At 46.2% G+C, this 17,574-nt stretch overlaps 1 protein-coding gene across 1 annotated transcript in view; it reads right to left on the bottom strand.

The window, feature by feature from the left end:
• The window catches only part of L3MBTL4 (L3MBTL histone methyl-lysine binding protein 4), a gene marked incomplete at its 3' end in the record, with an annotated part of 408,304 nt that overhangs the window by 206,638 nt on the left and 184,092 nt on the right, over window positions 1-17,574 (bottom strand). The window contains 1 exon segment of the mRNA XM_082640598.1: window positions 1-103. Within this exon segment, the coding sequence (XP_082496724.1) occupies window positions 1-103 (103 nt within the window).

The following is a 17,574-nucleotide window of genomic DNA, read 5'->3' as shown; positions in this document are numbered from 1 at the left end:
CTGTGATGTCCTGAATACCGCGGACCACGGATATGGCCTATCCCTCGGCACCCTGGAGTGGGACAAACAGCTTGATCTGGAAGGATTTTCACATCATTTGCCCCTTCAGGAAGTAAAAGAACACACCTTGAAAACACCCTCAGCAAAGAAGAACTGGAAAGACTAAAATATGCAAATGATATTCATCAAGACTTTACAAATTAAAAACAAACCATCACCGGAAACACTTATTGGGTACTTGCGATGTTTTATAAAACGATTTAGCAGAAAATATCAGTGCTGTAATATATAATATGAACAGCAACTAACATCAGAGGCTAAGCAAAATGAAGAGGCATTGAAGAAATTTAAGGAAAAAAAAACAAACAGAAGAACATGACATGTCTTTCACAGAATAACACTGGCTAGGGCAACACAGCCATGAGCTGAGCAGGTGAGTGGGCAAGGTCTGGTCTGTGGTTCCCCATGAAACTCCCTTCAGCCACAGCAAGGCTCCCCCAAAGGGTGGACAGAAACTGAACCAGCAAATGGGGCGCAGAGAAGACAGTGACATGGCCCTCCCTGTGCCACTCAAGTGTGTCCCAGCGGCTGAAGAGCCAACTGCCTGACCATTCTGTACTGGGCTGTGCCATGCTATATACACTACCTGATACTATCCTATACAGAGCATATCATACTGTACTGTACCATACTGTATATATATAGCGTACTCTACTATACTGCACTATACTATACTGTATTACACTATCCTAAACTATATACACTATACTTTATATGCTATACCGTACAATGCTATATATACTATATTATACTATACTATTCTATATTTTACTACCAATATATATACAATATTACAGTATACTACATATACTATACTACACAATACATAACCAATTCAGGCCAGAGATGAATTCTGTCAAGCCCAAGAGGCAATGTAAAGATAATCAGGACTGAAACCCCCTTGCTCTGCTCTGTGATTTTTCTCAGTCTGGTTTGCCGCTTCCCTCTCCTCCCCTTCCCCCTACACACACACACACACACACACACACACACACACACACACACACACACACACGCTCCTGGAATGTTCTACCCCCTCCTGTCATGCTGCTCTGGGCCTCGTTTCGATGAAGATCCCACGCCTTCCCCCTCCCTCCCCAGCTCTTAGATTTCCATCTCCTGTTCAAGCTCCTGTCTCCTTGTCCTCGTCTCAATACTTTCTCCGACTCCCAGCTCTGATTTAACTTGCCTGTTGGGTGAAGACATTGCACCCTTCAGCTTCTTCAGGAAAAGATGTGCATTTTCTCACACTCCACATGCCCCGGGATTGGCAAAGAGGAAAGTGCCCTCTTTTCCCGGCACCCCTCCTGGACTGTGCTTCCTCCCTGCTCCTTGAAGACTCCCGACGCAACAGGCCCCAACACCGCCGGCCCCTCGTGGCTCACTCCCCAGCCCCCATCACCCCGCACCGCTCAGGAAGACCTCGGCCCCGGCTCCCCGGGTGCCGCTGCGTCCCTGCTCCACCGTCACCCGAGGCGGCCCCAACGCCCGCTGTCCCGGTTGTCCTCCCCCATCTGCTGCCCTCACAGATCATTAACCGGCTCATCCTCGGGGCCACTTCACCAAACCCGGCTGGGCCACACACGCAAAGAAAACCCTCTGGATCTTGTCGTCACCCAAAATGGCACCGCTTCCCAAATCATCTTGTAGTTGGGCTGCCTGCTCAGGTAACCCTACTGCTGAGGCTCTTTTCAACATCATGGGAACTTCCAGGCCACTGATCTCCCTTCCTTCCCACCATCAGTCCCCTCACATCACAACTCCCTTCCCTTGTCTGAGTCTATCCACCAGTATTTGACCTTCTGTTGCACATGACATAAACTCTCTTTCCTCTCTGACCTTTTATCACATCTGGTTGTGAAAAAAAAAAAGCCAGCCATGAATCAGCTGTGTTATCCTGCTGCTCTGTGTTCTTCATAACTAACTCTTCCTGGGAAAAATTACACAGCAGTGTGGATTAGGTGTTATCAAAACATCTGTCTTCAGTGTCACCTGAGCCCTCTAGGCTCTCCCAAACCTCCCTCTAACCTCCATCCTCCGGGACTCAGTCGCTGGCTCGCCTGCTGCTTTACCGAGAGAACAGGAGCCTGCTCACCTGTGTGCCTTCCTATCCCCCCTTCCTTCCCATCACAGTGCAGGGAGCACTCTGCCCTCCCCCAAGCGAATCCTCACTGTTTAGGTTTGGATCTTATCTTCCTCCCACTCTTCAGGAGCTTTGGGCTATCAAATATTCCAATTGCACCTTGACTATTGAATCCTTTCTACCAACACTTAAACATACTCCAGTTTCCCCCGTTGGAGCCACATCCCCTTTAGCTGCTGTTCCCTCTTCTTCCGTTCACAGCCAGACTTCTCAGGAGGTTCTCTCTACTTGCTCACATCCCATTTCTTGAACCACATCAGCCTGTCTTCTGAGGTCGCCCATGACCTCTCTGCATTAGGCCCAACACGCACTGCTGAGAGCACACCACACTCAGTGCCTTGGTGCTAGGCTGACCACAGCTGGCTACTACCTTCTTGAACTGTTACTGTCCACTGGCTTTGGTGACATCACACTCTCGCCATCAGCATGTGGGCATTCTCTTCTTTGCCAGCTTTTCATCCTCTGGTGAAACTTAAAATGTCAGAGAACCCCAAGGTTTGTTCCTGGGCCATCCCCATCCATTTCTTCGTTCACCAAATGTATACTATAGATGCTCAAAGGCTACAGCCCAGACACTCTGTAAGTTCTAGACCAATGCATCCAACTCTTCACCCAACACCTCTGTTGGGAATCTCTCAAAGGCGTTTCAAATTCAACATGTTCAAAACTGAAGTCACCGCCTGGTCCCCAAACTTCTTTTCCTCTAGAGCCATTCATCTCAATAAACCGCATTAATCCTTGATATCTTTCCTGCCCTCATTTCACTCCACCCAACTTCCGGCCAATTCTCAATCTCTTAAGTATTTCCACCTGCCAACTTATTCCCATCACTACTGGGTGCCCTGACCCAAGCCATCATCGCCTCCCCCTTGAAGGACCTCAGTACCATCCTTCATTCAGTTCAAGTTCCCATCTTGCGCCCAGGGTGACATTTTCAAAACACAAATCTCACCACATCACTTCCCTCTTAGCTTCTTTCAATGGCTTCTCATGGCTCTTGGGATTAAGTCCAAAATCCTTAGCCTGGCCTACCTGATCCCAACTCCTATTTACTTCTCTAGATGCGTCTTACTTGATCTTTCTCCTTACTCAATATTCTGCATCTATACTGGCCTTTTCCTGTCCCTTGAACCCACCAGGTTCTTTCACAGCTGAGAGCACTTGCATGTTGGAATGAGCTTCCTACCTCTCAGCCTGGAAAACTCCTACTTATCTTTCAGGTCACAGCTTACATTTCACTTCCGCAGGCTAACTTCCAAGAGTAGGTTAGGTTCCCTTTTTTAATAGCACTTACCTCTACTACAAACTAAATGATGTATTTGTTTAGTGTCTCTCTCTCTCTCATATTAGAATCGTGAGCTGCGAGCCTGGGTGTACTGCACCATTGTGTCGGCACTGCCTAGTATGTGACATAGTCAGTGCTCAGGACATGCTCACTGAATGACTCGATGAGCTTTCCATAGCTCTTCCCTCAAGATGCTCAGAGTCTAGAAGAGAGGCTTACATAGAAACCAGAAACTGGCATTACAGTACGATTCTGTTGCAAAAAAGCACTGATCGAGGCTGGGTCCCAGTGTATGATGATGTTAGAACAAATATTTACACCTCAAATAGATTTTTGTTAAATTTACTGAACAATAGGAAAGCATGCATTAGACACTTATTACACCCTCACAACCTGTGCAACACCTTGAGGGACAAGCAGAAATAAGAGTTGCCCGCCCCCAAGGTAGCTTTCAGAAAGAGCTTGGAAAAAGAAAACAATTATTAAACAAATGAACGTTTAAAACTTGTAAACAAGCCCCTAATTAAGAAGTATGCTTGTGTCAAACAGTTTAACAAAAAAATCTATGAGAAAAGAAAGAAACACAGGGTATATAAAGAGACTTTCTCCAAACCGTGCCTCACAACACGCTCCCAAGGCCACCAGCACAAAGGCCTAGAACCTAAACCCACAGACAGGGCAACAAGCCAGTGCCCACCTGCCAGCCCAGGTGCAGCTCTGTGCGGACAACGTTTCAGCAGCCTCCCAATGAAGGCTACTGAATATTTCAGGACTATTTTAATGCACTTGATTCAATCAAGGCTTGAAGTGATATTTTATCAAATATTACTTTTATCAAATATCACTTCAAGCCTTGATTCAATCAAGGCTTGAAGTGATATTTTATCAATGCATATTTATCTCCAGATCCCTGATGGGTGTCGTAATTCTCTCCTTGTAGGATCTGTAAGGAGAGGCGTGACCCCGACTATCGGAGAAGAGTTATTACATTAAGAACCACAGCAAGGACGTAACATAACATTACATTAAGAACCACAGCAAGGACATAACAAAGAAGAAGTCAAGGAGAACATGCAATGAAAATGCACAGAACCTAACAGTTTTCTTGGTAATTTTGTATGATGAAGTTTAATGGGTTGACTCGATGGTGAATTAGACAGAGAACCGTCTGTTGGTGAAAAGAAACAGGTAAATTCTGTAATAGTTCATGTTATTGCCTCTAGGAAAAAAGGGAACCTATGATAAAATTAATGCTTTTCCCCAGAAAATAACTGCATTTTTGCCAAGAATATCTTACTTGTAACTTGGCTATTTGAAGAATTAGGTCTCAAGAAAAAATGTTCTCAGCTCGAAATCCCTTCCTTAGAGAGAGCATCGCTGACCGTATCACGCTTTCTTGCCTTCTTTTTACCACTTTGCCTGAAATGCCCTCCCTAGTCTATCTGCTCGTCGCCTGGCAGGTGAGTCCGGGGTGGGAGGACATCCGCCTCATCTAGCTTGTTAACCGCCACACCCCACCTGCCGCAGTAGGGACAGCACACAGGAGACGCTGACTAAGAGTGTGGTTTGTGAACGAATAAATAACTACAAAGACAACAACAGTGACCACCTCTAAGCGCTGTTTTGGTACATCCTGACCACAGTGCTGTGAGATAATCACATATTATTCTCATTTCAGAGCTTAGATTGTCTAAAATCAGCCTTCAGTCTGCTAACTCTTGTGAGCTACTCGCTACAACTAGCAGCATCGATAGCTCCTAATTTAATCCAAGTCTTCTACGAAAATTTTACTCAGGCAGGAGTAAATCCAATGGTAGACCTGTTGCTGCAAGGAAAAAGAAGAAATGGAAAATACCCCTGTGAACTGGAAATTATCTGAGTCACGAACAATGTTTGTACTAACGCGAGACCACAGCGAAGCATCCTCACGGAGCCCCATTCTCACAGAGTTCCTCTGTTACCACAGCTGCCAGGGCGGACACTGCAGGTGCCCACCCAACACCCGCTCCCCCAGCCCTCCTTGCTAAGGAACCCTGACTCGGTTCAGGGCAGCAACGAGCCCATGCCTGGCTGACACGGCTGCCTTTCCCAGCCTCTTTCACACCTGGAAGTGGCCATTCGACCCTCTCCAGACAGTACAGTCTGGGGGAGGGCAACGCTGGATGTTCATAAATACTTTTTTTGCCCAATTTTAGGTGGTGCTGGTGCTGCTTTTCCCGTTTCCCCCTTCCTCAACCTTCACGGAACGTAGATATAAGGGCTCATGAGGTGACAAGCTCAAGGACAGAAGCAAACGTGGTGAAGAGGGCAGAGAATGAGGGATGACGGAGCCTGGACCCAGGACCTGCCCGCGTGGGCCTAGCACATCAGTGTCTGTCGTGTAGGAAAAACAACCCTCTCTTTGATGAAGGTATTGGGAACAGATTTTTATGGTACTTGCGGCTGAAGAAGCCCTACAACAAGACAGCAATTGTATTTTGCTTTTCCTTTTGTGAAATCAAGGGATTGCTCTAAAACAAAAACTAGGGCTGCATGTGAGTGGTAGACCTATTGTGATGTAAAGATGATGTAAGGGGTCAAAGGCAAAATCGAGAAATACAAGAGCCTGTTCTCATCTCTAGAAAATGAGAAAGGGAGCTGTCCTTATTTCAAAATGGCCTGAACTGGCAACTGTGAGTGATGTGGATGAGAAGGGTCCTCATCCCAGCCAGGGTGGGGTAGAAGCTGAAATCATCCCCCTCCTTCTGAGCAGAAAGCAGTTTCCTCTCCCAACTGTTATTTGGTACAGAGACGACCCAGAGCAGAATGACAACACTGACACTGACTGAAGCAAATTAAGATGATCTATTCACTTAAACATATAAGTGAGCCCCAGATTGATGCCGGCCGGCACTGCAAGTAAGGATTGAGCAGCAACATTCTTGGCCTTATTTCAACCATCATTACCCGCAGTCACTTAGCAAGCGTTTTATAGAGAAATGACATTAGCACCTGGTGGTAATAGCCACTAGAGTGGATACAGAAAAGGAAAACAGATTCAAATGTCACTGATAACAGACAAGCAAGATACATTATTTCTTCTTAATTTTAAAATAAAAATAACCACTGAGGATTATTCATTCATTTAAAGAGATACCAAGTGCCTGTTATGTGTACCCTGGGTGCTAGAGATACAGTGAACTAAATAGAAGACCTGCCCGCTTTGAGCTCACCTTCTGGTGCCAGAGACAGAGTAAACTACAAATAGAAACAGTGTAGAGCCAGGGGACACGGGTTCATGCCCCAGTCCGGGAGGATCCCACATGCCGCAGAGCGGCTGGGCCCGTGAGCCATGGCCGCTGAGCCTGTGCGTCTGGAGCCTGTGCTCCGCAACGGGAGAGGCCACAACAGTGAGAGGCCCACGTACCGCAAAAAAAAAAAAAAGAAAAAAAGAAACAGTGTAACGTCAGTGACGGTGCAAGGGAGGAAGAGAAAGTGACCGGGTGGCAGCGGGGACCCTGGTTCAAGGCAGAGTTGTCAAGGAAGAGGTCCTGATGTTCGGACAGGATCCTGTGTGCAGTGAAGGCACGAGCCATCCTGGGACAACAGCAGGAAGGCCAGCGTGGCCGGAGCCGCGTGGACAATGGAAAGGGCGCAAGAGGCGAGGTGGCGAGGGCCACGGTGAGGTCTCCGCCGGACGCCGGGCTTGACAGGGCACGCCTGAAGGACCGAGTGGGGAGTGAGTCACTGTGGACTGAACTTACTGCAGCCTGTTCTTTGAGCAGCGCTTACTTCTTCTACTCAGAGCTCGGGAAGGGCTACAGGCTGGCTCTGCGCTGTGGTTGAGGCATCCGTGGCTGCCATTAAAGCCGTGACCAGCATCAGAGAGATTCTTAACTGCTGGTAGTTAAGGGATGTCTGGAACCTTGAGGTGGGAGCCAGTGATCTGCGATGTTCTGAGCTCCAGCTTCTACCCACGTGGCCCGACCCCCGAATGAACATGACTCACAGGGTGCCACCCCTAGGCACCGGCATGCAGGGGAGATGCTGGATGGATACAGAGCAGGTTAAAACTGCATTTCCCTCGTGCGAGCTGCACTGAGACCTGGGGAACAACATGGAGAAGAGTTATTTCAACCACATCCTTCCCTGAGATGCCACAGTGAGTCTGTGTCCGTGGAGTGGAGGAGAGGCCTGAGGACTGAGCTCTGGGCGACACAATGGGTAGAGACTAAAAGGAAGGAGGAGGGAGGAGGCCGGGAAGCCATGTGCCTGGGGCCAAGGCATGAAGGCTGTGATGCCTGGGGCCTGCAGTGGACAGACACCAACAAGCCAGACTGACCTTCAAGGGAGAAGGGAGAGAAGAAAGGGGGAAACAATGGCAGAAACTACTTTTTTGAGGCGTTTTAGTAGAAAAGGTGATATGAAAGTGGGTTGTGGTCAAGGTGTGTTCCTTACTGTTTCTCTTTGAGTGATGACAGGAATGTTTCCGTAGAAGGAACCGGACAATGTAGAAGGAGAGGCTATAGTTGTGGGGAAAGGTCCTTGAGTCACGGCCAGCGAGGCCCGAGCATGGCCAGCCTCCGGGGAAGGAAGGCAGCGCGTGGGGACGGGAGGACCAGCTTCTCCACCGAGAGCTTTCATTTTCTCAGTCAAATAGGCAGTGAGATCATCAGCTGCGATTAAGGGCAAGGAGAGCAACAGGATTAAATCTAGGACTAAAAATTTAAAAATAAAGCAAACCGTTAAAATATGGACATGTTCTCACTCCAAGTAATTAAGCTTCCACTATCTTTATTCTGGATTGGAAACTTTTAGATTAGTATCCTGTTTTGTTTTGTTTTCTCCCACCCCACCCCCGGGAAATTTATATCATAGTTTGCTAAAAAGATTTAATGAACTAATTACCCCAAATGTTTGAGGATGCAAATAATAAGCATATCTTTCCAACTGAAACTATAGGTTAATCATACCTATTCTCCATCTCCTAATGAAATTAGGGACAATAAATACCCGTTCTGCTATAATAATGAGTTTCTCAAAAAGAAGAAGAAAATAATGTAACCAAACACCATGGTTGCCTGTACTAGGTTTCAGGCTGTCAGATTTCATGATATATAAATGAAATAGAACAATAATTTTCTGAAATGGGAATGCAGTAAAATAATGTTTAAAAAGAATTCTAAAAATGTAAATATCAGCTGATCTAAAAAACCTTTAAAGTATAACAAGGGCAGTAATAGTAGAAGAGGGTAAACTAACCACCTACCTAAGGCAGGAAAACATTTAGAAGGAGGTAGAGTCGGGAAAGACCCGTGGACATAACAGTAATCACACTGGTTCCACCTCACAGAGTGCCCTGGGGTAAGAAGAGACAGCCGCGTGGACAGAGCAGACCTGAGAGAGCTTCTGAGCAGCCACGGTGAAAAGTGAAACATGTCACATGGGGCTTTGCTCCATATTTAAAAGGAGACAGCAGAGCAGCTGGCAAAGATTTTTTTAGCAAAATATAATAAAATGCACTTATCACATGTAGAGTTTTAAATGAGAGGCCGAATGGCACAGTGTGCAGCTGGTAAACTACACAAGGATGCTGGGCAGGGAAAGTCTCCTGTCTACGTGTGGGCACAGGACCAGGGACACCAGGGCTTTGCTGGAAAACGGGGTGATTTGGCCCAAGGGATCAGATGAAGCACCTTAGACCTGGCTGTGCACTGGCCTGAGCCACTGTGAGGAGGGTACAGGGCTGGGAGGAAGTGTGAGTGGTGATGCGTGACATATGGCTATAATGACATTAAGGACAGAGGAAGAAATACACGTTTGATCCCATACACCTCTCCTTCAAACATTCTAAAGTAAAGAATTTGTACCACCTATATATACCACAACTATTTAAAAACGCAAGACTAGGCTCTTTTTTCATTACTGAATAGCACAGGCCTTCATAAAATGCCAACCTGCCTGGTAACCCGTTTTTAACCTTTCAAAAACTCAGGAAAGTGACATCCCTGATTTATGGAAGGGGAAACTGGGAGGGGTCCACAGAGATCACACAGAAGCACAGAATTTTAGGAACAGAAGAGTGGTAGAGACACAGGCACACAGAGAAACTGGTTTACATGCAACTGAAGTAAATTGAATTAAACCTACTTCTTTCAATAACTGATAACCGTCCTGTGAGCATCGAAAAGCATCCAATACAAATACTATTTCACTAGACGGTCCTATTTCATTTTTTTCCCATTATTTTTAAGAAAGAAATCAAAGCAAATGCACTTGTCTTCTAAACCTTAACTTTTATACAAATTCTCTCTCAAAGATAATATAGAAAACCAAGACTACTTTCTTACTTTCTGAAACTCCTAATTTAGCTGATCTTCTATATGAAAACCGCTTTTTTTTTTAAATGACAAAAGTGGTGCTTGGTTTATGTAAATGGATTACTCCCACCTAATCTAAGTGAAAATGCTGCAAATCCACCCCCTCCTCTCCTCTGATTCTCGTGCATTCTCTCTCCCACTCTCTATTTCACTTCTTCGTTTCTACTTCTCTCTCTTCCCCCCCCAACTATGCCTTGTGCAACAAGGTACTAAATAAACAGAAGCCACAAGGCTGTCCTTATTCCCAAGATTTTCCTTATTCATATGAAGGGAGATAATGGACGGGCCTAAAACTGTAAGTAAATCACGGTTGCTTATGACTTGTTTTTGAGCTTTCCCAATCCTTGAACTAATTTTCCCCCCTTTTACTAAAAGAGGAAATTAGTTAATAAGTTCCATTTTCACTGAAAGTGTCACACATAATTTGCTGACTAAAAAATCAAACTGATTAGTTGCTGACAGAAACGTCATCTGTTCTCATAGCCAAACATGCATAAATATAAAAGTTATTTAGAAGAATTAAACACACTCTATAACTCAAGACTCCAAAGTGGGGTAATTAGAACACCATCCCGATAACCTGCAGATTACACCTAAAGCAGGTACCACGGCATCCACAGTCTCTCCTCAAATTGGCCTTGACCTCATGTGCCCACACTAAGAACTTTCCTCACCACGGAGCTTTTGGACATTCTTAATGGAAAATGCTGGGAGTCGCTTGAGAAACGCTTTTAAATATTTATTAATAATTACGTTTCTCCCCATGATTCCTACTCTAACCCTAAACTGACAGTTCATGAAGTTCCCATGTTGAATGACTTGAGAACAGTGTTGTCAGAACTGCCACGTTTCTAAGGGGAAGGGAGCCTCCCTCCTCCGTCGTGTCTGTAACAGATGCTCCGATAAAATGGGAGAAGCAGCTCACCTTCCCCCACCGAGACCCAAGCCCAGATCACAGTGACTCTGAATCAGGCTGGATTTCAGGCCTGAGAGACAACAGCCCTTCCTGGGTGTGTCAGAGCTGCCCCGGGGAGGGGAGCTCCATGGAGGGGACACCATCGGCCGGGCGTCCACGTGCTGCCGGACGGAAAGAGCAAATAACAGACACAAAGGCCTCCGTTCCGAGAAGGCGCCTGTCGCAGGCTCCGACCACCCCGAGTCTGACTTGCCTCTGGCTGGACGAGTGTCCCCGGAGCATGGACCCTCACTGCCCTTTCGGTCCGGTCTGAACACCTGGTCAGAGACCATGGACACGGCAGGATCCCAAGAGCCTGGGAGTCCACCAGAGGACAGAGGAAGGGGCACAAAGATGTTCAAATATGTAAATCTGCAGGTCCCACAAAGTCAGAATTCCAGAGGCAAGCTTCTGAATCTTATATCTTAAGTGTTCCCCACTCAGGTTGGGGACCACTGACCGAGTCCATCTGGTTATTTTTGCAAGGAAGGAAATAAAGGGTTAGAAGTTTAAATAATTTGTGCTAGATCATAACTCATATTTTGGCGGTTCGGACAAGAATTTAAGGCTCCTGGCTTGCAGATCTGTGCCCTTTCCCTCTGCTACATTGCCCCGTAAGTAACTGCTATAATCTCAACTTTTATATGTTTATACACACAATCTTTCTTAATCAACCATCCCTAGCTTTAAAAGTCAGCGGGAGTAGCCACGCATGTCAAAGTCATCGTCACACACCTGAAATGAACAGAATGAACACTGGGTGATCACACCAGACCACCGCAGATGGATATGGGAAGGGGCACGAGCTCGGAGTCAGAGACCCCACTCCTCTCCTCAGCCCCCTGCCCCGTGCTCCCCATAATGGGAGCAGACGCCCCAGCTCATGCTGGCCCGGGTGTTCACAACGTGGTACCCACAACAGGACCCTCACCTCTCACCCATCACTCACCTCCCCGACCCTGCCGACCGTCTAGCTGGCTGATGGAAGGGTAACCCCCTGTGCTGGCCTTACACAAACACACTCTTCAGTAACTGTGACTGAACACTTTTTTTTTGCCTCACTTGCTGAATTTAGAAGCTACCCCTAGAATAAGAAGTGACTCCACTGTGTTGCTAAATTTTCCCTGGATGCCTGGCATTGCATAAAATTTGGTCAGAGGAATTATATTTAAAAAGTCCCCTCCCATTCTGATGATTTTCATGACAAAACAGGTCCATTGACGTGAAAAAGAGGACGATGACTTCAAAGAAAATGATGGAGGATGTTCTTGCCAAGCTAGAAAACACAACGCACGCTGAAGAACAGAAGCTTGCCAAACCACGTTTCTTTTACTCAGCTTTACAATTCCTCAGGACATAAAGGTTTTTCATGTCCAGGAAAAGAGCCAAGTAAACCAGCAGTAAGGAGAATGTAGGATGATTCAAGGGCACGGTGTCCTGAAGGAGAGGGTCAGGGCTGCAGAAGGACAGGTGGCATGCTGTCAGCAGCTGTGTCCTCCTGCTCAGTGCCTTCAACTGTTTGGTGCTGACAGAAATAATGGTGCGGATGGAAAACGTCTGTGAAGGAATGACGCCAGTCAAATTAGGAGCATTCTAAAGAATGCTCTAGGGCAGCTCTGACTGTGCGTCTGCAGCCTCGGCTCAAGGAGCTCCCAGACGCATGGGTCCCTGGAGCAGGGCATGGAGGAAAGGTCTGTGGTTGGGCTGCCGGGTGTGCAGGCACGGAGAGCTGTTAGCCCAAGAAGTGGCCGGTGATCTGCCCTCTCTGATCATCACAGTGATCTCACGTGAAGTGAAACTCGCTCTTTTGCCAAGGAAAACAATTCTAATTTTTACTTTCTGGCTTAAAATGAATATCAAAGCATGGATGAAAAGTAACGTATAAGCCAAAGGCTCTTAGTTACCCAATAATTCTGTATATTTTCAGTTCTGTAAGTTTGTCATTTGCAGTATTCATTCAATTTTAGGTTTGTGTATAAATTTTCAACTTTTTGATTCTTGGTTGCTTAAAATGCAGAGTGAACTGGAAAACAAAACCCATAATCTCCATACAGCTTCTTTTATAATGCAAATATATAGTGTTTATTTTACATGAAAAATATTTGATTCTATCATCATTCCATGGAGTCCTTTACAGATGTTATCTACTTATAAAATAAAACGGACAAGTATTTTTTAATCTTTCTAATACGAGGAAAGACAAATGAACAAAACATTTCCAAGATGCTAACAGCACTAAGCTTGTCTTTAAAGCAACTGTGGAGTTGCCCTCACCTACCTCCAAGCCCTAAGTGTGAGAGAAGAAGTAGGTGTGGACAGGAGAAAGCATCTCGGGAGGAGGAATTTCTCTCTCCTCACACCGCATCCCGGTGCCCAGCTAGCGCTGCAGTGCCCTGCATGACCTCCACCAAGGCTCCCAGAGGTACCGGGTAACAGGGCCAGCTCTCCCTCCAAGCTTTGTCATCCTGGTCACCAGTGCACAACTATGTCCCAAAGGACTTTCCAAGTCCTGGCACAGCGCTCAGTATACTGGTGATACCAAGTAAACCTCCATTCAGTGACAACAGAAACACTACCCCCTAAGAAGGGAGGACCTTCCCTCTCAAGTCATATTTCCAGGCAGGCAGTCAATCACCCAAGGATCCCATCAATCAGGCCCCGTAGGGGGCCAAAGGAATAGGAGTATAATAATTGCATCTTGTCCCCTTTTCTTGAAAGCATTATGGTCTTCTGAAGAGGGTGACAACTCTGTCAGAGAAATCCTGAAAGGTGGACATCCATGTGCTGACGTCCACAAATGTGGCCTGATGTGACTCATAAACTGGAACAGGGTAAGGACCCGTTTCACCCACTGTCAAACCACTGGGTTATTCCATGACTTTTAGGAGTTAGTGTGCATTTGTTTTCAGTGCCAGTGACTTTGCCCAGAGATGTACCTTGTTTAGACACAGTCTACCAGCATCTGTAATGGACAACTAAGACCACCGGGTCACAGGACACCTCAGCTGTGAACAGCGTGTGGCTACGGGGAGCAGGTAACCTGCACAGGGCACCAGAGACCAAGCTTTAGAACAAAGTGAGTGAATCCTGCCTTCACCCCTCCAGCAGGTAGAGTATACAAGATGAGCACTTCAACAAGGAACATTTAAAACACTAATATCATTAAGACTATAAGTACATTTTGGAATGTATTATTTTTCCCTGATAATTCTATCATGTAAATCTGTAATTAGGGACTTCTAAAATAGCTAACTTTTTTTTTTAACACAATATGCTGTAATTGTCTATCAAGTCAATGAGTACTTAGGGACTCTTAAAACTGCTGATTACTTGCTTGCTGTATTTTGGAAGAACGAGTACTAAAGATTCCTTATGAAATTCTCCTTAAAACAGAATGAAAGAGGCCACAACAGTGAGAGGCCCGCGTACCGCAAAAAAAAAAAAAAAAAAAAAAAAACAGAATGAAATTGGAAATGTGCTGTTACCTGGCTAAGTTAACCATCTTCAATTTTTCCTTGGAAAGACATCTATCCATCATCATATTTATCATTCCATATCTGGGCTATAACTGCATTAACTCCTATTTTATAATCTAAGTGAATTTCCACCTCTGACAGAATAAAACTTTTCTAATTCCCAATTTGAAATTGGGTCCCAAATGTTTCTAATCCCAAAGGTCCCAAAGAGGGCTTTATTAATCATTTATTCTTTAATGTAGATTTAAGTCGTTTATCTCACTTAACAGGATAAACAATGTGCCAGGCCACATGGTACGGTATTTATGATTCATTCTGTCGTATTTATACACCTGCTAGGTAATGAACTAAATGGAATAAAAATGAGCTATATCTTCTATCAAGTTGTGTTCTGTTATGCTTATTTATGTTTAACAGTTAAATAAATTAGCAATGTTCCCAAGGTCCTTAACATAAGTTATAAAGGTTATAGATGTTCTTATAGTAGTTTGTACTACTATTAATATACATTTTAACTTCATAATAATGTTTTGTTTATTTTGTAATTAAGCATCATAATTACTTCCAAACATAAATCAAGCAGAAGCTAAAGAAGAATGATGACAAGATTACTTAGACACAGACGCCAGCTAGGAAATCTCCTTTTTCTGCCTGTCGACTTCCTATTCATGAAAGATTCTTTTGTTAGCTGTGGGAGATGTTTGGCCCACATGTCCCCTACTAGGGCCTGAACAGACTAATTGCATAGCTACTACTCAAGACCTCACTCCATAAAGGTTGCAGGCCAAAGCCCAGGCTGGTCTCTCGAGATGCTTGTTGTTTTGGCATAAGTGATTAACCAACTCTTAGAGAGAGAAGTGGATAAACAGATAAATATTTATTGGAAGCCAGACACTGGGGAAATGCTGACAGATACTCCACTCATGAAGCTGACAGTCTCATGGGGACTAGTGACAGAAAGCAAGGAAACAGACAATTAGAGTAATTACGTATTGTGATATGCACAGAGGAGCAAAGGGAGTGGTGAGATGGAAAATCACAGTGATGTAATGTGGCCAGGGAAGGCCTTGCTCAGACGGGATCATTTGAGATGAACTCTAAGGGTGGGAAAGAGTCATATCTTAGAAGAGCAGATGGACCATTCTGGACAGAGAAGATGGCGTATGCAAAGGCCCTGGGGTGGAAAGAATTTGCATTTAAGAAATGGAAAGAAAGGAGTGAGTGGAGCACAGGGAGGTGAAAGGAAGACAAGAGGGTCAGAGGTGTTGTGTGTTCACCTCACATTCTCTCTCTCTTCCTGCATTTCCCCCTCTGGTCTCATCCTACCCCCTCCTCAGGCTGGTGCTGAAGTGGGCATTTATTTATGAATAGGGAGCCCCCAGACAAGGCTGGGTGAGGGCCAGCTATCTGCCCTCCTTTGGTATACTAAGGAGTGGCTGTGCATCACTAGGGAAAGATCCCACGTGGCAGAAGGTGATGATGCAGCAGTGGCCAGTGGCCAAGTTAATGAGCCCAAGGCTGTCCTTCTGCTTCAGCACAGCCTGTGTGGGATCGCAAGGGACCCAGACGTTCATACGTGCCTTAGTGAGGAAGCTCGGGGTCTCTGAAAGGGCTGGAGGGTAAGCAGAGGCCTGGGGTCAGGATACAAAAGCCACGTAAAGAGAGAGTTGAGGACTAGAGAAAACAGCCAGACCACAGTATCTTGGGGCGTGAAGCTACTAGTCCCCAAGGCCCAAGAAGGATTCCTCTTTATGGATCAGTGAGGCTTATCCAGCCTTTTCCCTAGAAGCAGCTGCACACCCTGTGAGCTGCTGATTTTCATGAGCAACGTACACTGACTGAAGACTCTCCAGGCATAAGGCTGTGATGCAATGTCACCTATTTCTATGTTTTGCCCCCCACTTCCCATATCATGCCTCCTGCAATGCTGCTGATGCTGTAAAACAGAGGCTGCTGTCCCTTTCTGGAAACCCAGGCTCAGCACTGCCAGAGGCCTCTCTGTGGCTGGAACCTCATACCGGCTGGGTCACCCCACCCACAGCGCACCTGAAGAGGGGTAACGGGAGTGGAGCCTGACCTGATTATAAAGGTACACACTGTGGATTCAGCCAAGTCAGGAAGAACATTCTGACCAGGGCCAGAGGCCCACCTTTGTCTCTAACAAGGTGGGCAAACCACTGCGTCTCCAGGCCCTGAATGATGGCTGGGGGATTGACGAGCTCAGAGGATTCTGGCAGGTTTATGTTCTACCTCCACATCGTTGGTGCCTCCCAAGGATAAAGCGTTTTTTCTAGTTGGCTGGAACTTTCCGAGAATAAGAATCAAAACCTCTCTCCTACACCTGCTGGGTCCTGTACCCTTGCTGAGAGGGCGGTTTGTTCCTCTCAAGCTGGGATGGGGCATTCACGGCTCCAACACAGAGGCCAGTCCAGTCTGCTGGGAGGGTCACCTGCCGGGAGATGCTCTCCCTGGAGGGCTGGTGGCCCTGTGTCACCCACATCCCCACCGGTTCCTGTGATGGCACTTGGTACTTTGTCATTTCAGAAAAAAACACTTTATACTTAACGCTGGTGAGAAACGTCGATTGGTTACCACATGGCGCGTCCAAATCTGCATTTAATTTAAACGATGATTCTTTTGTCTCCAGCTATATCTACTTTATTAGAGGCACTGGGACCTGTCATATTTCTATTTTATTATTTCTATTACTACTTTAAAATATGAACAAAACTTTTCCATGCAATTGAATATTTCCTTCTGTTTAACTCTGATTTCTAAAAGAGTGTTGAAAACAAGGCCTGAAGGGGCAAGGGGGTGAAATAAGTACAGACAAATGACATTTATAAAGTGTAGGGAGTCAGGAAGATGACAAACAGATGGGCCAAACGTTCAGCGGCCCACTGTGCATGGCGGATGGGGCCGAGCCATCCTGGTCCACGGGGTGGGGTGGTGGGGGAGGTCAGCTAGGGTCAGAGGGCCAGGCCAGGTGGCTGATTAGCATACTTGACTCTGGCCCCGTCACAGGCATTTTTCTGACACGCATCCACCACCTGCAAGAGCTGTGAACAGTCAGAGCAGCAGAGGTGAGTGATACAAAGAGCCTGCCCTGCAGACCTCGTGGTCTCCGGGAGCCACCGTTCCCCACTCAGCCTGTGTCTGCAGCCCGAGCCTGCCTGCTCGTGGCGGCGGGATGAGCCTGCGATGGGGACCAGCAGCAGCGGGCGGCCCCTGCCTGCCAGGGAGAGCTATTCTAGAAAGCAGGACGGAGGGCACAGAGGCACAGAAGCACATCACAC

This window comes from Mesoplodon mirus, assembly GCF_964341445.2.
Source record: "Mesoplodon mirus genome assembly, chromosome: 13".
In the NCBI taxonomy this organism is placed as follows: Eukaryota; Metazoa; Chordata; class Mammalia; order Artiodactyla; family Ziphiidae; genus Mesoplodon; species Mesoplodon mirus.
Note: the sequence above shows the minus strand (reverse complement) of the source record. Positions and strands in the feature narration are given on the sequence as shown.